Source organism: Chrysemys picta, chromosome 1 (assembly GCF_011386835.1).
Source record: "Chrysemys picta bellii isolate R12L10 chromosome 1, ASM1138683v2, whole genome shotgun sequence".
In the NCBI taxonomy this organism is placed as follows: Eukaryota; Metazoa; Chordata; order Testudines; family Emydidae; genus Chrysemys; species Chrysemys picta.
The window spans coordinates 339,030,978-339,055,669 of NC_088791.1; the positions used below are offsets into that span (position 1 = coordinate 339,030,978).

The following is a 24,692-nucleotide window of genomic DNA, read 5'->3' on the forward strand; positions in this document are numbered from 1 at the left end:
GTGGTAGTAAGCGCCGCCGACAGAAAGCCGCAGAAGTCGATTTTGCCGCCGTCCTCACAACGGGGTAAGTCGGCTGCGATACGTCGAATTCAGCTACGCTATTCACGTAGCTGAATTTGCGTATCTTAAATCGACTCCCCCCTGTAGTGTAGATGTACCCTAACACACTTTGTCACTTGTGTTGGCCCAGAGGAGCTCAGCTGTTGAGGGAGATCATTTCGAATCAAATGGCTTTTTCTTTTATTCAAATCAAGCTTCCCCTTTAAGCCATATAACCTCGAGAATGATGTAAAAAGTACCCTTCATCTGTCAACAAGACCATATATGACATAATCAGCAGGAGGCACGTTCATGTTTGAACAACCATTTCATCGAGAATGACTGTAATAGTGTGTGCGTGTGAATTTCACACTTGAAAGTAGCTGGCCAGACAGCCCAGCAGAACAGAGACCACTCTTTAGCTGCAGAACACGTACAGCAGCGGTGTGGCATTCTGCCCTGCCTCTGCTACTCAAACATGACCTGAGCAGATCACCTTAACATGAAAGAGATGAAAAATCTCTGGGGCTATTCAGAGTGCGGCTTCTCTGCTGGGACTGCCGAGAAGACGGCTAATTAGTGCCTCTGACCCATGGTTTTATGATGTTGATACCTACTCAAGAGGAGTGGACTAAGGCCTTCAGTCCTCCTAACAGCCAGCACATGGAAACCTCTATTTGTCACTACTGGTGTGAGTTGGATTTGAGCAATTGATGTAGAAGGAGGAAGCCTTTTTATCCCCTTACTAGTTCCCTGAGTCACCCAGACCTCCCCCAGTATTGTAAACTCATGGAGTACCTGATAATAGTGGAAGATGGAGTCTGCCATTGAATCCTTCCCAGGCATGGTGTTTGTCCACAGTTTTTTCATGAAGAACACTTGATATGTGAGAGAAGGCACTATACCTGCAAAAAGGAATCTGTTCAACATTGACTAGGCTTGTAACAAACGCTTCAACCACTAGATGGAAACCTGTATAAAAGAGACGCTCGCTCCTTGGAGCAATTCACAGTCCCTCCTGCAGGAGGCTCAGGGATGAAATAGCAAGTGTTAAAGCCATGACTGAAGTGCCCTGGCTACAGAGTGGCTGCCTAAATTGCTCTATGAACTCTTAAGTTAGTGGTCTTCAGGCTTTCACTTAAATCAGCACTGAATTCACTTGCAAATCTAGAATGAAAGGAGGATGGATTTAATTTCATAGCAACAGCATTACAATGTACTGTGGAAGTTTCTGGAAAATTACTTGGGGCCAGTTAGTGAAGCTGCATTTCAGCTAGCAAAGCAATGCTAAAAGCTCAGAAAGTTTCTACATCTGCCAAGGTCCGGACAGCAACCCCAAAACTTTAATCTTCAGGGGAAGTCACTTATTTAGAGGCATGGGCTAGTTGATCTCTGCATTGCCAGCCCTTGGCACCTGTGATCTGTATGACCACAGAAGATTCTTGATTCCCTTAATAGAAATGGGAAGAGGATTAAAGTGGATACTGTGAAATTACTGGGAGTCGACGGGGGGGGGGGGGGGAATTTAGTCTTAAGTACTACAAAGATAACAAATGCCCTCTAACTGATCATATAAGTAGTCACAGCTTGGAGTATTGCTGGGTGTTAGCTGTTGTGCAGTTCTTTTTAGAAGTTATGGATAGCAAGAGTAAAAGTTTGCTCCCTGCCCAAGAATGGATCATTTCTTAGGTGCAGAGTTGCTGTTGACATGATTTACATGAACACCCAAGACCCAAATATTACACGGTGCCAAACACATTACAGATATAGTTTTCATCAGGGTATGGTAGGCGAGAGGAGCCTTTTAAAAATGATTTCAATGGGCTTTATGAGACCTCCCCGGCCAGCACTGTACCTGGGAGAGGAAATAGCAGCAAAACAGAAGAATGACCTTATTACCGTCTTTTGCAGGTCTTGCTTTCTTTATCCAGTCTGTAAGATGTCTGACAAAGTCAAAGAAGAAATCTCCTTCTGGGACGCTGATAACCTGTGGAAACACATCCCACTGTTAATAAAACCAACCAAATAATAGCTAATCAGAGAATTATAGGGGAGAAAAGCCCTAGTATGCAGGCTAGCCTAGGCAATCACCCTGCCACTGGAGGATCATTTCTTCCAGTATGGCTTGCAGTGCCTTGCCCAATGCTGGTTTTAAATGTCTCACATGGTGAGGCTTCCACAGATCTGACCATCAGAAAGCTATTGCTGGCCTAGCTGTTTCTACACTGTCCTTCACCTAATTTCATCCAGTTATTCCTAGTTATCTCCTCTTGTTCCACCCTAACCAATTCATCTCCCTTCATCTCTCCATTGCTTCTGGACAGTTCTTGTGTACCACAGTTAATCCTTCCTTAAATCAGTCTATTCAGCAGTGTGACCATCCTCTTGCTCCCCTCTAATAGGTCACTATCTGTCTGGTCCAATATCCCAGGTCTGGCTGGACCAGAGCCATATAGGGAGTGGCTATCAGCTCCCGGCTCTGTGAACTACAGGCCAGTCAGCCTCACCTCAGTCCCTGGAAAAATCATGGAGCGGGTCCTCAAGGAATCAATTATGAAACACTTAGAGGAGAGGAAAGTGATCAGGAACAGTCAGCATGGATTCACCAAGGGGAAGTCATGCCTGACTAACCTAATTGCCTTCTATGAGGAGATAACTGGCTCTGTGGATGAGGGGAAAGCAGTGGATGTGTTATTCCTTGACTTTAGCAAAGCTTTTGATACGGTCTCCCACAGTATTCTTGCCGCCAAGTTAAAGAAGTATGGGCTGGATGAATGGACTGTAAGGTGGATAGAAAGCTGGCTAGATTGTCGGGCTCAATGGGTAGTGATCAATGGCTCCATGTCTAGTTGGCAGCCGGTTTCAAGCGGAGTGCCCCAAAGGTCGGTCCTGGAGCCGGTTTTGTTTAATATCTTTATTAATGATCTGGAGGATGGTGTGGACTGCACTCTCAGCAAGTTTGCAGATGACACTAAACTGGGAGGCGTGGTAGATACACTGGAGGGTAGGGATCGGATACAGAGGGACCTAGACAAATTAGAGGATTGGGCCAAAAAAAACCTGATGAGGTTCAACAAGGACAAGTGCAGAGTCCTGCACTTAGGACGGAAGAATCCCATGCACTGCTTCAGACTAGGGACCGAATGGCTAGGTAGCAGTTCTGCAGAAAAGGACCTAGGGGTTACAGTGGATGAGAAGCTGGATATGAGTCAACAGTGTGCTCTTGCTGCCAAGAAGGCTAACGGCATTTTGGGCTGTATAAGTAGGGGCATTGCCAGCAGATCGAGGAACGTGATCGTTCCCCTTTATTCAACATTGGTGAGGCCTCATCTGGAGTACTGTGTCCAGTTTTGGGCCCCACACTACAAGAAGGATGTGTAAAAATTGGAAAGAGTCCAGTGGAGGGCAACAAAAATGATTAGGGGTCTGGAGCACATGACTTATGAGGAGAGGCTGAGGGAACTGGGATTGTTTAGTCTCCAGAAGAGAAGAATGAGGGGGGATTTGATAGCTGCTTTCAACTACCTGAAGGGGGGTTCCAAAGAGGATGGAGCTCGGCTGTTCTCAGTGGTGGTAGATGACAGAACAAGGAGCAATGGTCTCAAGTTGCAGTCAGGGAGGTTTAGGTTGGATATTAGGAAACACTATTTCACTAGAAGGGTGGTGAAGCACTGGAATGCGTTACCTAGGGAGGTGGTGGAGTCTCCTTCCTTGGAGGTTTTTAAGGCCCAGCTTGACAAAGCCCTGGCTGGGATGATTTAGTTGGGAATTGGTCCTGCTTTGAGCAGGGGGCTGGACTAGATGACCTCCTGAGGTCCCTTCCAACCCTGATATTCTATGATTCTATGATGCCTTTGTTTATGCAGGTTACAATACCATTGCTGTTTGTTGTTGATCCTGTAAATAATTGCTTCAGTTTACTCAACCCACAAAGCATTTATATATTTCTCTCCTTGGTCATTTGTAGCAGACTATCTGCCTTTTGAATGATTTAACCCTGCAGAGCCATCAAAAAAGCTAACAAAACGTTAGGAACCATTAGGAAAGGGACATATAATAAGTAAATATTATAATGCAACTATATAAATCCATGGTAGCTCACACCTTGAATACTGCGTGCATCTCAAAAAAAGATATATTGGAATTGGAAAAGGTACAGAGAAGGGCAACAAAAATGATTAGGGGTATGGATCAGCTTCCATATGAGAAGCGATTAATAAGACTGGGACTTTTCAGCTTGGAAAAGTGACCACTAAGGGAGGATATGATTGAGGTCTATAAAATCATCAATGGGGTGGAGAAAGTGAAGGAGGAAGTGTTATTTACTCCTTCTCATAATACAAGAACCAGGGGTCACCCAATGAAATTAACAGGCAGTAGGTTTAAAACAAACAAAAGGAAGTATTTCTTCACATAACACACAGTCAACCTGTGGAACTCCTTGCCAGGGGATGTTGTGAAGGCCAAAACTATAATGGAGCTCAAAATAATTAAATAACTTCATAGAGGATAGGTCCATCAATGGCTATTAGCCAAGATAGGGATGCAACCCCATGCTCTGCGTGTCCCTAGCCTTTGGCCTGGTCCCCACTAACGCCCCACTTCGGACTAAGGTACGCAAATTCAGCTACATTATTAACGTAGCTGAATTCGAAGTACCTTAGTCCGAACTTACCGCGGGTCCAGACGCGGCAGGGAGGCTCCCCCGTCGATGCCGCGTACTCCTCTCGCCGAGCTGGAGTACCGGCGTCGACAGCGAGCACTTCCGGGATCGATCCGGGATCAATTTATCGCGTCTAAACTAGACGCGATAAATCGATCCCAGAACATCGATTGCCTGCCGCCGGACCCTCCGGTAAGTGTAGACGTACCCTTTGACTGCCAGAAGCTGGGAGCGGATGACAGTGGATTGACCACTTGATGATTGCCCTGTTCTGTTCATTCTCTCTGAAGCACCTGGCATTGGCCACTGTCGGAAGACAGGATACTGGGTTAGATGACCCATTGGTCTGACCCAGTATGGCTGTTCTTGTGTTCTAAAGCAGTCTGAGATGCAACTGGCATGCGAGATGTTCCAGAATTTAAGGGCACTGTCCTGTGATCCTTATGCATGCCAGCACTGCCACAGGAGTCAGGAAGGGGGGCAGGATCAGGCCCTGAAGCTGTAGAATGGGATCTTCCAAAGCGCTCAGCCTGGATCGAAGTCACTGACTTGGGATGGGACTGATGTGAACTGGAGCAGAGTTAGGCCATCGCTGAGTGCTTTGGAAAACCCCATCCTGACAGTATTATGCTGCCAGCTCCCGCAGGGCCCAGTTCTGCAGCCCTCCCATCAGCTGTACACGCTCCCATTAGTAACCCCTTTGACTTCAGTGGGAAGAGGCTTGTGAGGAGGGGCTGCAGGACTGCCTGGACCTTTGATTAGAAATCTCCAGGGGTCAGATCCAGGGAGGCGCTCAGGAGCAATGGACCAGGCCCTTAGGCGCTGTAAAGTGGCATAGCTCCCCTGACTTCAGCAGAGTGGCGATGATTTACACCAGCTGGACATGGCGCAGCAAAGGCTCTGAGATGCAGAGCTGCTCAGCCCGTGACCGATCGCTTTGTGAGCCGCTCACCTTGTCGGAGATTTTGACGAAGAGGCTGAAGCCCTCCGATGACTTCAGCAGCAGTCTGCTGGAGATGTTCTGGCAGAAATCCTTGGCTTTAGTGCTGGACTCCACTTCAAACGCCTGCAAAGAGAGGTGGAACCCACACCTCAGCCATCTCGCTGTTCATCCCCGGGTCACCCTCTCTCACGGGAAACTTAGAGGCGCTTTTTGTACAGAGGCAGAGCTGTCCCGCTGAATTACAGCATTGCTTCTCTGTGCCTTCTTCCTGGTCCCCCCTAGAGGCTAACCTATCACTGCCATTGTTAAAGGAGAGAAAGGCGATGCCTAAGATCTTCCTACTTCGTCAGCAGGTCCCAGTTCTTCTCTCTTTATTCTGAGCGGCAGTCAGTGCTCGGCTTTTGCTTCTGTGGCCTCAGAGACTCAGGACAATCCTGCCTTTCCTCACATTCCCTTTTTACCAGTGATCACTGATTTGCGGGCCCCCCTTGAGCCACTTTGGCTCCTGATCTTCAGAAGTACGGAGCAACTTCCAGCTCCCAATAACTTCAGCTGGAGTTGTGGGTACTCTGCATCCCTGTGAATCAAGCCCAACGCAGGCACCCTACAATTGAGACCCCTCCCTCCCCCAAATCAGTGAAAAGTGGCCCAAATCTGCACAGGACAGGGCTTTGGGGTTTTTTTGCAGCTGCTGTTGGTTCTCAGCGGGGAGGAAGGGAGAGACGCTACACTGGGCTTATGCATAGGACCGAGACGCCCCAGGCGTGCAGACATGATTCTACCCCTGCAGGGCGCACCTGCCTCTCGCTGTTCAGGGGTAGTATGACTCCATGCTCCTGGCTGTCCTTTTAAATAGCACCGGCTGCCCCTGGGACTCGATGGCATTCAGAGTGTGCCCATAACCCAGCTGATCATGCAGCCTTTACCGTGCAGATCACCATGGGTACCTCGGGTGGCTAACCCACCTAACATTCAAGTCCCCACTGCGTATGCCTTCAGGCTGCCCAAGATGTGTCTGTAAACCATTGTCTGGCTTGTCTCTTGTCACATTTAGGCTATGTCTACACTACCGCGGTAAGTCGACCTACGCTACGCAACTCTAGCTATGTGAATAACATAGCTGGAGTTGACGTACCTTAGGTCGAGTTACCGCAAGGTCTACACTGAGGGGGGTGAACGGGAGAAACTCTCCCGTTGACTTACCTTAGTCTTCTTGTTGGGGGTTGAGTACAGGGGTCGACTGGAGAGCGATCTGCTGTCGATTTGGCGGGTCTTCACTAGACCCGCTAAATCGACCACCGGTAGATCGATCTCAAGAGCCTCGATCCCAGCTGTAGTGTAGACCTGCCCAGGGAAAAAGTTCTAAAGAGATAACATCTCAATGCAGCTGCGAAGATCTCCATGACAGACAAGGACAGATGGGTCCACCTTGTCAAAGGGGGGCATCCCCTCATCTCCCCTTGTGCATGCCCATCTTTGCACAAGCACACACTTGTGTGTGCATTCATCACCTTCTATCTTTTGTAATCACCAGCAATACGGTTTAGATGTTCAAATCCACACAAGATTGTGTGTGCATTCTGCAGTACTAAGTGCTAGTGTGCAAGAATGGCACGTGCCAGGAACTGCACACACAAAGCTGCTCATGCATAAATATTCCTATTCATCTCCATAAGCATGCAGGGTGCTTAGCAGGCAATAAAAGGTGTGCTGCCTGCTACAAAGAACTGACAGTCTAGTTGAGATAAGACCATGAAGGAATGGGATAGACACTTATATGTAGGGGGTCTACTTAAATCGCAGAGAAATCAAACACATTTTTCACAGGTTGGTCACAGCATAAATAACAAATTTCATGGATGTGTTACACATCCACAAAATTTGCTATTTATGCCGTGACCAATCCATGAAAAATGTGCGATTTCTCCACAGCGTTTCTCAAACTGGGGGCCCCGACACAAAAGGGGGTCACAAGCCTATTGTAGGGGCGATCGCGGTATTGCCACCCTCAGTTCTGCGCTGCTCCTGGCGGCAGTTCTGCTTGAAGCTGGGTGGCGGGAGAGCGGCAGCTCTGATGGCAGTCCCACTGCCAGCAGCAGCACAGAAGGAAGGGTGGCAATACCATACCAGGCCATCCTTACTTCCCTGATGCTGCTGGCGGTGACACTGCCTTCCGAGCTGGGTGCCCAGCCAGCAGCCGCCGCTTTCCCCTCTGCCTTCAGATCGGTCGGAGACCAGATTTCACGGGGGAGAACAAACTTCACGGTCTGTGACATGATTTTCATGGATGCAAATTTGGTAGACCCCTACTTATATGAGGAAAGGTTACATGTTTTCACATTCACACATCAGGTTTGTTCCTTTTATCATTAGAGGTGGCTTTGGTCCTGCTTCCCCTCTCCCAGATTGACACTGGTGTCCCTCTATTAACTTTGCCAGCAGAAGAGAAAAGAGAAACAGGATCTTTGTTTTGAAAAACTGAATTGAAATGGCAACGACTCAAACTCATGTTGATTTTGATCCGTGTAGCTAAGCATCCACATCTATGACACGCTATTGCACTCCATGGTCTTACGCAAGCCTACCCCGAGCCAGAACTGATGTTAGCCTAGGTTGGGCATTAATTAAAGAAAATGTAAGTCTGTCCTGCAGGAATTCAGATCTTTTTTCTCCCTTTTACCTCATCAGTGTCATCGGGGAAGTAAACTTTGTGGAAAATTTGGGTGGTTTTGTGTTGAATTGCCTCCACTTCAACCAGATGGGGAGGATACTTCCTGGATCCATTCCTATAAGACAGGAGATTTACAATGAATATGGCACCAGAGAACTCACTGCTGATATATGTTGATATCCTACAAAAACAGAACAGTATCTTCAATAAGCACCCAACGAAACCCCGTGAGCAACACAAAATGGAAAGGGGTCTTACATGGAAAATGGTTTTAGGATAGGCGCTGGGAAAGGGCTCACCTGCTTGGCTATCAGTAATCAAAAGGAGGACACAACGGAGAAGGGTTTGAAAGAGCTATGATTTACCAGGGCTGCCTCTATGGTAAGGTACAGGAATGAATACATCTTGTAGTTTTCATATCCAACCTGCCTTCCCCCAGAATGGCCCATGGAAATATGAGCAGACAAAGCAGTCACGGCAAGGATTCTTCTGCCCTGTTTTATTTTATGATTTGTATTGTGGTAGCGCCTAGAGGCCATAAGCAGGACCAGGGCTGCATTGTGCTAGGTGCTGTACAAATATATAATGAAAGAATGGTCCCTGTCTCAAAGAGCTGATAGTCTAATGGTATGAAGAGAGACAAGAGGTGGCTACAATGACCAGAGAGAGGGAGCTCAAGGTCACAGCCAGGGAGTCATGGTTATTATAATAAGTAGCTGTCATAGCACCAGAGCAGCCTAGCCATGGAGGATTTTATAGGCCTCTTACTAGATGCAAGGGTTAAGCAGAGTTCTGAAGGGGGAGAATGTGTTTATTTGGCCCCTAGATATCACAGTGATGGGTACATTAGGAATGCGTGGATAGACAGACTAATACTACTTGGCTTTTCATCCATAGCGCTTTATTAAAGGAAGGTAAGTAAAGTTATTCCCATTTCGCAGCTGGAAAACGGAGGGGCAGAAAGGTGCATGGGGAAATTTTCAACTCTCATAGAAAGGCAACGGGTTAGGCACTTGTGAACATCTCCCCCAAAGGGATTTGCCCAAGGTCCGACAGCCAGTCACGGTAGAGACAGGAACAGAACCCACATCACCCAACTTCCAGATCAGAGCCCTGTCCACTGGAGTAGACAGAGAGACGCTTAACACTTTGTCCTAACCCTTCCCCAGCCAGCTGGCAAATAACACACACACACACACACACACACACACACACACACACACACACACACACACACACACACACACACACACACACACACACACACACACATCTACCAGAATCTGGTACCATACCTCAGAGCTTTCTGTAGTCTCTGTATGCAGTCTGTGGCTAGGGGGTGATGCTTCCGGGACTGGAGAAACCTCTGGACATGGGGCAGGAGAACATTGCTGGGAGGGAAAAGGCCTGTGCACAACCAAAGCAGCTCCCAACCCTTCTCTTCGCTGTACCTTAAAGAAACAGATACACAACAGGAAAATCAAACTCCCTGAAGGAACACTATCTACCAGAAAGGTCTGGGTCTCAGTTACACTAAGGCCCCCTTGACACTGCTCTGGCAGTGTAGAGAGGCATAAAAGTGGCCAGCAATGGAATTTACCCCACTTCCATCCCCGTTCAACACTGTCAGAGTTGGGTAAGGGACTTGAGCACAGATGGGAATTTGGGTCTGAAAGCGTCTTATCTCAAGCCTTGTAGCACTGATACTAATGTTAGTAATGGGGTTACATATACATCAGAGGGCAGAGATTGTAGAGAGAAGATTCACCAGCACCACACAACTGTAGAGAATGGACCTTGGAATTGTTGTGGAGGAAGAAGCCACCAGATAAGGACCTGGGCTGGATGTCTGGGGAGAGGAAAAGGGAGGAGTCAAAGATGACACCAGAGTATAGGCCTGAGTGACCGGAAGGATGGTGGTAGGGTCAGTAGCAACAGCGAATAGGTGGAAATGTAGATCTTGTTAGATTTAAACTGATGGCAAGACATCTGCCCTGGAGGAGATGTCATAGAGCCAGAGGGAAATGCAGAAGTAGCGGGACAGAAACAAGTCCAGAGTGGACAGACAGATCAGAGTCATCAGCACAGAGATGGTAGATAAAGTGATGATAAAAGTCTTTAAAGAGGACAGAGAGAACGGAAGACCTCTGGGCCTACCCATTCTGCAGAACCCCCCAGTCAGTCCTGCATTACCCGACACAGAGAGTTACAGCGGGGTACACGGGGAAGAATGACTCTTACTTAATGTGGTTGTCAGTGAGCTGCTTGAGGATCTGACAGTAGATTTCATCTTTCAACGGTTCAGCTTTCAAGGCACCTTCAAATATTTGGTCTGTTAGCTCGTTGACTGAGCGGGTTCTTTTGGATGGATAGTCACCCATATACTTCAGCACAGGTGCAAGGCAGCAGTCAAGGATACACTAACAAGGAGGCTTAGGGAATGACTTCTGATAACGACCCAATGAAAGAGTTGCTATGCATCACTCCAGAGGTGGCTGCATTTAGGTGTATAGTTAATCTTCAAATGTGCTTTGGGATCCTTCTGGATGGCACCCATAATCATAGAACCTTACATGTCATCTTGCTTTCTTAGGCTGGAGAGACTTGGCTGGGGGGACACGTAGGCCCAGAATGAGTGCGACCCTTTCTTCGGACTGTGTAAGTGCCATGGAATTATTATGATTAATGGCCAGATTTTCAGCTGGTGTCTGCTGGCAGAGCTCTGTGGAAGTCAATGGAGCTACACACATTTACACCAGTTAAGGGGTCTGGCCCATCCTGCTAGTTCTATCGTAATTATTATTATTTAGTGCAGCGTGTTTGAAATGAATTTTCTGAATTTGATTTTGGTTGGGGGAAAAAATTTACAAAAGCGTCATCGAAAATTTCCCCCCCATTTTTGACCAAATTTTCCGTGTATTATTATTAAGGAATGGCTCACACGGCAGTGTTAGGAGCTGAGCTTTATCTACCATGTAATGCTTGAGTCCAAGTTTGGTGCCGCCAGCTTATAAAGATGCAGGTCATCTGCATAATCTGGATATGCGTTTTGAGCGGCCCTCAGAGGTCAGGGATGTTTGGGTCCAGGAGTTGGTTCAGGCCCATCTCTAATCATTAGCACTTGTACCGAGTCCCATGGTTAAGGCTCAGATTTAGTGAGGGATATTTTTAGTAAAAATCACGGACAGGTCACAGGCAATAAACAAAAATTCACGGACGCCCTTGACCTGTCCTTGATTTTTACTAAAAATATCCCTGACAAAATGGGGAGGGAGGAGGGTCCAGCACCCGCTACTGCTGGGGCTTTGGGGTCCCCTCGCCCCGCTGCAGTGGCTGGGAGCTCTGGGGTCCCCTCACCGCCCACCGTGGCTGAGCAGCTGCAGGGTGGGGGGTCACCTCGCTGCCCACTGTGGGTAGGCAGCTGCGAGGAGCACTGCCGCCAACAGCAAGTGGGAGCTCCAGGGTCCCTCTGCCGCCCTCGGCAGCTGGGAGCGCCGGGGGACCGCCACCACCCACAGGGGCTGGGAGTGCCGGGGGACCGCCACCACCCGCAGGGGCTGGGAGCGCTGGGGGACCCCAGCTGCCCGGAGGCTAGGAGTTGCTGGGGGGCCCGACGGTAGCAGTGACTGAGAGCTGCGAGGCTGCTGGCTGACAGTTCCAGCCCCGGGGCAGAAAATGTCATGGAGGTTTCTGGAAGTCACGGATTCCCTGACCTCCGTGACATAATCGTAGCCTTATTCATGGTGCATGACCTAACGCCCACTGAAGTCAATGTTAATCTTTCTACTGATTTCAATGGGCCTCTATGCGACTCCTTGGGCCGGGCCTCTATGTCGGTTTGATCTATTGTGGGCAACCTTTCCACAGCGCTGGAAGGATATCAATGAATGCCATGCAGGCTTCCTGGGACAGCTCTTCACTGCCCAGGATCTTCTTCAGCAAGGGCTGCTTGATGGGCTCTCGGGTGTAGCACCACAGTTTGTCTTTCCCTCGATTTTTGGTGATCATGACCCGGCTCAGAGTGTGCTTCGGAGGCGGCCTGGCAGCAAACACAAAGCAATGAGGAATCATGGAGAGATTACGAGGGATGAGACGGCTCTATGGAGCCCAGCTTCTGAACTTGGGTGCCAAATGTAAGGCCCCCAGTTCTGCATTAGGGCACTCTTGTAGGGTCCAATCCAACGCCCACTGAGGTCAATAGGAGTCTCCCTGTTGCCTTCAGTGATCACTGGATCAGCCCACTAGATGCCTAGAACAGGTGCCAGGCTCTAGTTTATTTGGAGTTAACACACCGGACTTGCTATACCAGAAGAGACTAATGTTTTTTAAAGAACAGGTTGGACAAACACTTGTCAGGGATAGTCTAAGGTTTAGTTGGTCCTGCCTCAGTGCAAGGGAGTGGACCTGATGACTTCTCAAGGTCCTTTCCAGCCCCACATTTCCATGATCCTGTGTAATGTTCTACATATGATTCAGAGGCTTCAAGGCCAGAAGGGACCATAAGTTAGTTGGACCTCGTGAATAACACTGGCTGTAAAATTTCATGTAACAATCGGACTCCTGATGTTCTGCCAGTTTATACACAGAACGTAACATCTTAAATCACAGCTGTAGTCATATCAGGCCAGACAAGCTGAAATCTAAAGCTTTCTTACAGTAATCCTGAAATGCAGCCAACGATTCGGCTCTGCCTTAGGAATGAACTCAAGTCCTTTGTGCATGCTGAAGAGATTTTTTTTTAAAGTTTCACCTAAAATAATCATAGGAGAACTCTTCCAAGGTGTACGGCTTCACTCTTTCTTCACTGTCCGAAATCACCAGCTGGGATGTTCTAATAACATCTTGCCTCTGGTCAGGGGTCATTGTGACTAATGCCTAGAGAATAAAGGAGTCATGGTTAGTCAATGTATTTTAGATGAAAGAATTCTGATGTGTCCAGAAAGGGAAAGCGGATGAAAAATGAAAAGACTGAAGATGAAAGAAAATCATGCTGTAATGGAAAAACAACAAAATATTAACTTCAAACTAATAAACAGCAACAACACTCAATCTTAGTGGAACTACGCAGTTTCATGCATTTCTTAGTAATTAACACAGGGGGATCTCAAAACAGTGTGGACCACATCCTAAGAGAGAAAGTACCTTATGGACCCACTTCCCCTCTCATTCATAGCTGCATAGACACATCTCCCCTGCCCAAATATCACCTTCAAAATTCAAGCCGCAGTGACATCCAAGAAGATTCAGCCATATTCTAGGTCCAAAGTGGGTGGTTTTCAAACTAACAAGCCCAATGGAAAGGCTAATAGGTTGTCCAGACAAATGAAATCTGGTTCCCCTCTGCCCCAATGACCTGTTAACCCTCTTAGTCATTCTTGCTTCCACTGCATCATCATCAGGGCCTGATCTAATCTTTGAAGACTATGGAACAACTCCCTTTGACTTCAGTGGCTTTTGTATCAGTCACCTGCCAAGATGCACCATCCCTTAGGGTAGCTTACCACAATCTCCAGAGGCGGCATGGTGACAGTCGGCAAGACGTAAACACAGTCCGTTGGGAAATCTCCTCTCTGTTTGGTCCTCTCATTGACCCCATTGGCCCAGCCTGAGTTCATGACATGCTCTCCAGTGTCCTGGTCCATAACAATCAGGTCTCCTTTATGGAAGCTGAGGAATCCAGATTCTTCTCCCACTGCAGTGGAAGCAGCCGCTGTTATTTCCAAACATCCTTTGGAGTAATTACCTTGTCTACATGCCTGCCTAACACACCTATCCCTGGGAAATCGGATCCTATAAAACAGGCGATTGCTAAATGTGTACAGTGAATAAATACCACTTACAGAAGTGCTTGGGCTGGCATTTTCAAAGGGAATGAGGAGAGTTAGGCTCCCAAATCCCACGGGTTTTCAATAGAAATTGGATGTTCAACTCCCTTAGGCACTTTTGAAAATCCCACCTTAACCAAAGGCCTTACACACTGATTTCAAGGTCAGAAGAGACCATTGTGCTCATCTAATCTCACTGCCTGCAGAACACCGACCAGAGAATTTCACCCAGTAATCCCTGCAGCAAGCCCATATCTTCTGCTTGAGCTAGAAGATATATTTTCGAAAGAGACATCCAATCCTGATTAACCAAACCTTTTATACATGAGTGCTGCTCTTGCAGGAGAAGCAGGCAGCTTCCCCAGTGCGACATACGAAAGACTGCCTGCCCTAAAGCCAGAGGATTTCTTTGCCTTTGGGTTGCTCAGTTTACTCACCAGGGTTTGGGTTGTCTTGGAGAGTGACAACATACTTTGATCTTTTCCTTAGTCCTTCTAGGAAGGTGACAACAAGGTCCCGGATGTCCTCTGCATTGTTGGAGGTGAAGGTGTACTCGTCCCCTTTAATGGTGGCCAAGGTGAAACTCTGCCCTTGGAGCTTTCCCCCTCTAGAACAGGGATCATAGAAAACACATGCCTAAATGTAGACATCTAATTTTAACCCACATAGGTCAGTTTTGGCAGAGTGCCTGGGATGTGAGAGATGTAGCTGCAGGACTCCAACTGGAATGAATGTGCCTGAACATTTCAGGGATGGGTAAGTAAGCAGAAATCATGCTGTGTGGCAGAAGCTACCGAACAGCACCCTGTTGCTTTCAGCAGAGGAGACAGATGCTAAATCACCAGATGCTGCTTTGATGCACCCCTGACCTGGCCTAAGCTTCTACAGTGCACATCTGCTCTAAGGCTATGCACACACTACCCCTTATGTCGGTATAAGTGATGTCACTCAGGGGTGTGAATAAGCCACCCCCCGAGTGACATAAATTACACCGACCTCAGCACCAGTGTGGACGGCGCGGTCAGTGGGAGAAGCTCTCCTGCTGACCTAGCTATCGCCGCCTGCGGGGGCTGGAGGAATTAAGTCAATGGGAGAGAGAGCTCTTTCCCACCGGCTTAGAGCCTCTGCACTAGCAGCTTTATCAGCTCTGTAGTGTAGCCATAGCCTAAATCCTTTAAAGCCAAGGAATTCAAGCCACCTGTTTTAACACACCATTACCTCAACACAGGGACAAACTGACTCATTCTGCTCCTCCTTACCTACTGCTTGAGACAGCCGTGATCTCTGGGAAGGAGAGTTCTAAGAGGACTTGTTCTTGTTCATCCACAAAGTACACTCCGGTCCAATTCACAGCTACAATCACATCGTTCTTGGGCAGGCTGGGTCCTGGGTTGAAGACAATATGCACAATAGATAAATGTGCAGGCAACTATCAGACTGTAAAGTTAAAACGCTGGTGAAAAATGGTTTACAAATTGGACAGGCTTTTAGCTCTCAAATCAAGTCGTAAAGGCCAGAAAGTCCCAGTCTTGTTCATCGGGGATGTGGTAAAAGCATCAGAGCTTGAGACATTTATAGCCAGGCTGCACTGAGTGCTGTACAAGGCAATCCTGTGCCTTCAGGAGGATGGATCAGATCACCCAATAGGTCTTGTTCATCTCTAGAGTCTATGATTCTCTTTTATTTCATGGATGCTCATCCTATGGCAACACATTCTCTGTTGGGTTACCTGAGAATTTGAAGGCTTCATAGAATCTAGAAAACAGCAAAGGCCACTTGAAACGTGCAAAATCTACCACTTCTTCCTTGACTTTTTTGGGGTCTGCTCTCTTCTGGGTATAAATTCCCTACAGGGAAACCAAACCAAAACCAGCATGAAAAAACAAACCAACAATACGCAAGTTAAAGCCAGGAAATGGTCCAATTAAAAACAAATCAATGGGGCTACATCAGTTTACACCAGCTGAAGATCTTGAAGTCATGAGACCTCCGACAGTATCAGGATAAGCCAATGGCTTAAAAAACTCGCAGGGAAAGTAGTGGAAACCCCAGTACTTGAGTTATTAAAGGACTGGACAGGACAAAGGTATGGAGAATACACTGTAGGGAATGATCCTGCACTGGAAGGGACAGGGGGAGGTCTAGATGATCCAATAGGACCTTTCAGCCCTTGTTCTTAGATGGACAATACCCAATGGTGGAGACAAAGCCATGGGAGTCATGGTGCCTGATTCTCCAGGAGTATAAATCAGGAGCAGTTCTACTGAAGTCCAGGAAGTTTCATGAGGCTCACACCGGTGTAAGAAGTGAAAGGAGAATCAGGCCCAAGGTGTTTTATCTCAAAACCTGTTGTCATGAATGGAGTCCGGGGAACTACAGGCCAGTCAGCCTCACCTCAGTCCCTGGAAAAATCATGGAGCAGGTCCTCAAGGAATCAATTATGAAACATTTAGAGGAGAGGAAAGTGATCAGGAACAGTCAGCATGGATTCACGAAGGGGAAGTCGTGCCTGACTAACCTAATTGCCTTCTATGATGAGATAACCGGCTCTGTGGATGAGGGAAAAGCAGTGGATGTGTTATTCCTTCACTTTAGCAAAGCTTTTGATACGGTCTCCCACAGTATTCTTGCTGCCAAGTTAAAGAAGTATGGGCTGGATGAATGGACTGTAAGGTGGATAGAAAGCTGGCTAGATCATCGGGCTCAACGGGTAGTGATCAATGGCTCCATGTCTAGTTGGCAGCTGGTTTCAAGCGGAGTGCCCCAAGGGTCGGTCCTGGGGCCGGTTTTGTTCAATATCTTTATTAATGATCTGGAGGATGGTGTGGACTGCACTCTCAGCAAGTTTGCAGATGACACTAAACTAGGAGGCATGGTAGATACACTGGAGGGTAGGGATCGGATACAGAGGGACCTGGACAAATTGGAGGATTGGGCCGAAAGAAACCTGATGAGGTTCAACAAGGACAAGTGCAGAGTCCTGCACTTTGGACGGAAGAATCCCATGCACTGCTACAGACTAGGGACCGAATGGCTAGGTAGCAGTTCTGCAGAAAAGGACCTAGGGGTCACAGTGGACGAGAAGCTGGATATGAGTCAACAGTGTGCTCTTGTTGCCAAGAAGGCTAACGGCATTTTGGGCTGTATAAGTAGGGGCATTGCCAGCAGATCGAGGAACGTGATCGTTCCCCTTTATTCGACATTGGTGAGGCCTCATCTGGAATACTGTGTCCAGTTTTGGGCCCCACACTACAAGAAGGATGTGGAAAAATTGGAAAGAGTCCAGCGGAGGGCAACAAAAATGATTAGGGGTCTGGAGCACATGACTTATGAGGAGAGGCTGAGGGAACTGGGATTGTTTAGTCTCCAGAAGAGAAGAATGAAGGGGGATTTGATAGCAGCCTTCAACTACCTGAAGGGGGGTTCCAAAGAGGATGGAGCTCGGCTGTTCTCAGTGGTGGCAGATGACAGAACAAGGAGCAATGGTCTCAAGTTGCAGTGGGGGAGGTCCAGGTTGGATATCAGGAAAAACTATTTCACTAGGAGGGTGGTGAAACACTGGAATGCGTTACCTAGGGAGGTGGTGGAGTCTCCTTCCTTGGAGGTTTTTAAGGCCCGGCTTGACAAAGCCCTGGCTGGGATGATTTAGCTGGGAATTGGTCCTGCTTTGAGCAGGGGGTTGGACTAGATGACCTCTTGAGGTCCCTTCCAACTCTGATATTCTATGATTCTATGAGTCTCTGCTCTGCCCTCCTCCACAACTAGAAATCCAGCAGGAATGGATCTCTGAGGAAACACCTTGCTGGGCTGTGTAGAGGAGACTTGCTCCTCACCCTTGGACCAGGCTCCATTCAGGACGTCACTGGGTGTTAAGGGGGCCCCTGTGTTTGTACATTGCCCTGAACATTGGGGCCTCTATCCTGACCGGTGCCTCTAGGCACAGCCATAACGCCACCATATAAGAGTCCCATGATTTAAGGGGAAATCCCCAGCGTTAGAGTCTTAGCCATTCAGTAACTGCTTCAAAATCCAGCGCTACCACTGACGTCTCTCTCTCCTTCATTTGTGACCCAACCGGCATTAAGAACGGCTACGCTGGTCTTTGCCCCTTGCTCTAAATTGATCTCTGGGGGAAACATCCGTTTCTGTCTCAGCCTCAGTCGGGGCTCAGACCGAACCCCCACAGGCTGACACAGCCAAAGCTGCTGGCTGTTTAACATGCACAGAGCCTTGCTGAAGCTCACCCCCTGGCCTCTTTCTGACCGAGAGCCAACACCTACCTTTTTATGTGCGGCTATAATGAGCTGAGCCCATTTCTCCACTGTTTTCGAAGCAGTGATCTCTCTGTCAGGGATGTAGGAGGGGATTAAGTTCAGGAGTCGTTCCAGCACCATCGCCGCCCCATAGTCTACGTAGTACTGCTGGGAAGCCAGTTCTGCCAAGTCTTCTTCCTGTAGGAACCAACAACTAAAGAAACTACAAGGAGGGAGTCACTTTAACCTCCCTTCTCCTTGAGCTCAGTGAACCCTTTGCTGACACAGACTGATTGAATTTTAATGGGATTTCACAGGTGTCAATGGACTTTAGATCAGGCTCTAAACACTGGCATTCTAGAGCGCTGCAACTTTCTCACTCAGGGGTGTGAAAAAACACCCCCCTGAGCGCTGCAAGTTTCAGCTCTGTAAAGTGCCAGTGTAGACAGTACACCAGCTCTGGGAGCTACGCCCCTCGTGGAGGTGGGTTTTTTAGAGCGCTGGGAGAGCCAGTGAAGATGTGCCCTTAGGCCTAGTCCACACTAACCCCCCACTTCGAACTCAGATACGCAACTTCAGCTACGTGAATAACGTAGCTGAAGGCGAAGTACCTTAGTTCGAACTTACCGCGGGTCCAGACGCGGCAGGCAGGCTCCCCCGTCGACTCCGCGTACGCCTCTCGCCGAGCAGGAGTACCGGCGTCGACAGCGAGCACTTCCGGGATCGATCCGGGATTGATTTATCGTGTCTAGACAAGACGCGATAAATCGAACCCAGAAGATCGATTGCTTACCGCTGGACCCGGAGGTAAGTATAGACCTACCCTAAGTGACTAACTCCTAAATGAATAAAACATCACACAAATACGTCCTTAACTACCTCCCCTTTCTACGGACCCCACCTGCATTCAAGTGGGAGAAAGACTGGGTCTCATGTGCCTAGCAGTGATAGCTGCAACTGTTAAATGAATTGCAGATCAATGGATAATAATGGGAGAGCAGAGAAAATTCTCTTCTGAATTTTGCTTACCAAAGGCTCTAGTACTTTAGTTCACCTGATGGCATCATCTCTTTTTGATTAAGCAGGTTCAGCATCCATTGTTGAGCACTGAGATGCATGAAATTACCTCTCATACCAGAGGAGTCACCTGAATGCAGATAACATCTCATTGGATGCTATGGCCATGTTTGCTCCAAAGCCATGTCTACACTGGCAAAGTGACCTGTTGCTGGCAACTGGTGTCAGCAAGGCTTACAACTGAACCAATACTGAACATTGTATAGGTCCAAGTCTAGCTGAGGGCAAACTGTGTTCAGCATAGTGCCAGGAAGGAACTATGGTAAAAACTTGAGCAGGTTTTTGAGCACCATGAACAACTCTGTCCTTGTCTACACTTGCAGTTCAATCCTGTTCAGCACTGGTTCAATGGCACCCTTTTCTGATACCTGTAGTCAGCAATGGGTAATTCTATTAGTGTAGACAAGGTTTAGTGAGTATAAATCAATTGTGTCTCAGCACATCTCTTGCACTTAAGGAGCAAACCCACCTCTCTCTTCATAAATCGGGCAAATTGCTGAAGAACAGATACCTGAATGCAATACACCTTTATTTTGTACTGTGTCTTTCATACCAACTGTGTCCCAAAGTATTTTACAGAGACATGACATAGCTACAGAAGTGGAGACTGGGAGCAAGAGATATAGGCAAAGGATAGGACTACAGATAAGATTTGAGATGGAGAGTCAATGAGGCAGAGATACAAGAAGGTAAACTAGATACCATGGTGATTGGGCACTTTATAGATACACAGTAGACATCTCATGTGGAGGTCAGGAGAAGAAGGGGTAGAAGCAGACAGAACAGAAGATAGATATGTTGGATGAAGTCCATGGATACTTTAAAAACAAGGAAGACAAAATACCCAGGCCCAGATCCTTCCCAGATTCTCAGTGGTATTTAGATCCCTAACTCCGTTTGAGGATTAGGGCCTACATTTTCAAAGTAACAAGTACTTTTGGGTTCCACAATTTTTGGGCACCTAGTTAGATATACCTCAAAGGGGCTTGATTTTCAGAAGTGCTAAGCACCCAGGGCCGGCGCAACCCATTAGGCGACCTAGGTGGTCGCCTAGGGTGCTACAATTTGGGGGGCGGTGACTGCGGTGGTATTTTGGCGGCGGGACCTTCCGCCGCCTCTGTAGGGGGCGGCATTTCGGGGCGGGACCTTCCGCCGCCTAGGGCGGCAGAAAAGCTGGCAGCGCACCTGTAAGCACCTGGTTCTCTGCAAATCAGTCCTCTTTAAGGTCTCTCAGGTTGGGAACCCAAACACGGAGGTAGTCAGAATCACTAGTCACTTAAGCCAAGGGGCCAAACTTTGCCTTGGGATGCTCATGTGCTGCTCCCACTGATTTCAGATACTCAGGGGCAGTTCCCATTGATTTCCTCTGTTTGTAAGTTGGCTCCTTTGACTTCGATGAGAGTTGTCGGAGAGTTTCTCCAGGGGTGAAATTTGGCTCTTAATGTATGAAGTTCATGGTGCTGGGTCCCTTATTAGTAGACAGACAGACAGACAGACAGACAGCAGGAACAGCATTCATTTTAAGGATTCTGGATCCCACCTACCTAAATGAGAAGAGAATATTCACGTGCCCAATTTCCCAAGCCAGGGGGCCAAGGTCTGCCATTGCTGAGGACTCACCTTGTCACATCGGTACTCCCCAAACTTCACCCCCCGGACTATCTGCTGGTAAATGAGGTTTGTGGCCACGTTGTCTTCGCTCGGATTGTGCCACGGGGTGAAGATCTCCTTCCTGAAGAAGAGCCGCCACGGTGCGTTGCGCTCCTGGGCTCCCTGCTCTTTGGCGTACTGTTCGCACTGAGACACAGCGTCCATCACGTGGTCGTTGCCGCTCCCCAAGGATGAGACCTGGCCAGCGCAGGAGCGGGACAGGGAAGGTACATGCTGGTCACCATATTTTTAGCAGCAGTTTCCATGCCCCGTGTGAAAGGAGAGACCCATCGTGATTTAGTGGGATGAGATTATGCTCCACAAGGGGAGCAAAGAGCCTTTCTTATTATGCATTATTTGTATGACCATAGCACCTAAGAGCCCTAGTCATGGGCCAGGCCCCCACTGTGCGAGGTGCTGTACAAACACAGAGAAAAAAGATGCCCCCTTACCCTCCTACCATGCCCCTGTGCAGGGGCCAATCACAACTGCAAGAACTGCTCAGAGCGAGAGCCCACAACAGCACCAGCTTCTCCTAAAGGAACAAGGAGGGGTATGTGTGTAACCCAGTCCCCTCTCTACCAGCCAGCAGAGATGGGCAGCCACGGAGTGGAGAACATGCTGCACCCTCCTATGGGATGGCACAGACCCTCTGCTACCCAGGAGCTATTGGACTGATTCTGTCTCCCTGAGCACAATGCTTCTGGAAGCGCTCCCTAAGGCTAGGCAGCTCGCGCTGTGCTGCCCATCGGACCTGCGTCTGAAAGGCCCAATCTAGCCCGTGGTTTGTGTGTATGATGCTATTATTGATTGTGCAGATTCCATGCTTGTGCTCGGAACAGTCGATTGAAAGCCAGACTGAGTGCAATCAATCAGAATCAGCAGGAATGGAGGGCTACATCTCTCCCCAGACATTACACGGGTACACACACCTGCCGCAGGCCTTCAAAACAGACCAGAGGATTTTCAAGGATGACACAGCTCTCTCCAGGTTTCAAGGTTTATGTAATGCAGTGGTTTTCAAACTTTTATTCTGGCAACCCAGTTGAAGAAAATTGTTGATGCGAGTGACCCAGCGGAGCTGGGGATGAGGGATTTGGGGTGCAGAAAGGGGCTCTGGGTTTGAGGGGGAGGCTCAGAGCTGGGGCAGGGGATTGGGGCACGGGGTTGGGGCGCAGGCTTACTTCCGGCGGCTCCCGGTCAGTGGTGCAGCGGGGGTGCTAAGGCAGGCTTCCTGCCTGTCCTGACACTGTGGATCGCGCTGTGCCTCGGAAGCGGCCAGCAGCAGGTCCAGCTCCTAGGTGGAAGCACGCAAGCGGCTCCATGCAACTCTCGCCCGCAGGCACTGCCCCCCCCATATCCCATTGGCTGGGAACCGACCAATGGGAGTGTTGAGCCGGTGGCAGTGTGCTGAGCCCTGTTCCTCCCCCTCATCCCCCCCAACCCGCCTAGGAACTGGACTTTCTGCTGGCCGCTTCCAGGGCGCAGCACGGTGTTGGAACAGATAGGAACTAGCTCTCTTAGTCAGGCAGCACCGCCGACAGGACTTTTAACGACCCTGTGGGCGGTGCTGACCAGAGCCGCTGCGACCCAGTGCCTTCCATTCCGCAACCCAGTACTGGGTCGCGACCCGCAGTTTGAAAACCACTGATGTATGGAATGCTAAACTGTATTATACTGTTCACCCACTAGGTGGCGATGTATGTAAAATACCTTATTTAAGCTCACCTCAGCCATACCTGGGCAGCGCATTAATGAAGAACACATCTGGTGTGTATCTTGCTCAGAAGCAAGCTCTGTAGCCAGTCCATATCTGGTACAGGGCCATGACAGTTTATTAGGAGTAGATGGAGTTACACAGGCAGGCTGTAGCTACTGACTGACTGGATGAGATTTTACTCTCAGACTATTTTGCCTTCTCATTGACTCTGACCTTTATTCTTAGGGAGTCGTATCTACCGGTAGCCTCCAAAAGTTCATTACTGACACAATGGCTTAGTGTTCAATTCCCCGCTCTCATCACAAGACAGAACTGCCACCCTGAAGATACATATTTTCTATATCAGAAAAGAGCCACCTTCCCCTTCTCTGAGGCGTCTAGGTCGGCACGTACCTTGTCAAACAGTGCGATGTAAAGCGAAAACCCAAATCGGTCCTTCAGGCTGATCTTGTCAGCTAAGGAATTACAGAGCTCTTTAGCGGTCGTTGCAGAGTCAGTTAGCAGCGTCTTCGTTGTCCCATCCATAAACGTAACAGGCAGCATGATAGGTTTCTTGGACTTGGTCGCCTAGGCGATTAGGGTCAAACTTTTTAAAGGCATACGAACTTGAATTATTTGCCCATTTACAAGTTATCTCCCAACAATCATAGCGCCTTTTCTGGATCCTTTGCACTAGTACCTATGGCTACATCTGTAATACGGCTGCTAGATACTTCTCCACTGCATGATGTAGGGTCACAACGTGAGTAATGGGGAATAGCTGCAACTCCCGATTTTTTAAATTAATACAGTTAATTGTCAATGGTAATTTTTGATTCTCTTCAATGGACACTGGATTGAATCCCGGAGGCATGTGTAACATTTAAATCTGTGTAGAGACTTGGATAATACCCTCTGCCTCAAACTACATGGAACGCAGTTCTGTACCACCTTCAAAATACAGGAAGATGGAGAAGAGTGCAGGCAAGAGGAACAGTAACAAGTGGTTTGAAGATAATGTGACTCGGTCATACGTTCTCCACAAGGAAGAAATAGTTTCTGCTTCTGAACTGCTAATCCTCAAAATAAGAGAGACAACATCCTACTAAGGGACTGCGAGAAAATGTTTAAGCCTCTAAATGGAATGGCATTCACTATTAGAGCTGGAAAGAAACCGTGTTTCATCCCTCACAAAACACTGGGAAGAAAAACACTTCCACTGAATTTGTCAGGTTTTGGTTTAAAAAAATGAAAACCTGAAAACCAACCTTTTTCGTTTACGACAACTAAAAACTGAAAATATTGTTTTTAGGACAGAAGAAAATTTTCCTACCAAAATCTGAAAAATTCAGACAGAAATGGACATTTTCTAAAGCAAATTTCTGTTCAGTCAAAAGTCACTTTCAACAAAATCTTTTTGAGACACGGTCTATTTGCTCTAGAGGATTCGTCTGAACATACCTGTAATTCTAACCAGCTGGGTGGCTGGGTCCTAGTCCCATTTGCAAATGTCCTCCTCAATCTCTCTTCACAATAGGGAGCGTAACCAGGGGGACCTCCATTGATGAAGTTCCTTAAATACTGGTGGCAAGAGAGAATGTATCAGTTAGACGACTGACGGCTGCTGTTGGCTTGAACACAGGTCCATGGCTCCATTCTAAAGACTGTCCACCCAAAATGTTATTGTAGCATTGGCCAGAAGTGGGGATTAAATCAAATAGACCTGTAGGTAATGAGCAGTGGGGAGACAAACACAGAATTTAACCAAATGCGCACACCAAATCAATTCCCTGCCATTGCAGGGGTCGTGCACATTGGTGCACCTCGGTCCCACCTATTATCTGAATGCGGCACACAATAGTTTGTTCTCCT

At 48.1% G+C, this 24,692-nt stretch overlaps 1 protein-coding gene across 5 annotated transcripts in view; it reads right to left on the minus strand.

Moving 5' to 3' along the window:
- Positions 1-24,692, minus strand: part of MYO7A (myosin VIIA) — a 179,747-nt gene that overhangs the window by 10,097 nt on the left and 144,958 nt on the right. For 3 of the 5 annotated variants that reach the window (XM_065581742.1, XM_065581740.1, XM_065581738.1), the window contains 16 exons: positions 24,282-24,401; positions 23,235-23,408; positions 21,092-21,319; positions 18,422-18,592; positions 15,871-15,988; positions 15,401-15,527; positions 14,579-14,748; positions 13,818-14,026; positions 13,067-13,191; positions 12,198-12,355; positions 10,558-10,711; positions 9,612-9,767; positions 8,326-8,431; positions 5,655-5,768; positions 1,939-2,026; positions 838-944 (listed from right to left, as the gene is read on the minus strand). In XM_065581742.1, coding sequence (XP_065437814.1) covers positions 838-944; positions 1,939-2,026; positions 5,655-5,768; positions 8,326-8,431; positions 9,612-9,767; positions 10,558-10,711; positions 12,198-12,355; positions 13,067-13,191; positions 13,818-14,026; positions 14,579-14,748; positions 15,401-15,527; positions 15,871-15,988; positions 18,422-18,592; positions 21,092-21,319; positions 23,235-23,408; positions 24,282-24,401 — 2,325 coding nt within the window. The remainder of the gene's footprint in view (positions 1-837; positions 945-1,938; positions 2,027-5,654; positions 5,769-8,325; positions 8,432-9,611; positions 9,768-10,557; positions 10,712-12,197; positions 12,356-13,066; positions 13,192-13,817; positions 14,027-14,578; positions 14,749-15,400; positions 15,528-15,870; positions 15,989-18,421; positions 18,593-21,091; positions 21,320-23,234; positions 23,409-24,281; positions 24,402-24,692) is intronic. The other 2 variants (XM_065581741.1, XM_065581739.1) reach the window with 1 other exon arrangement.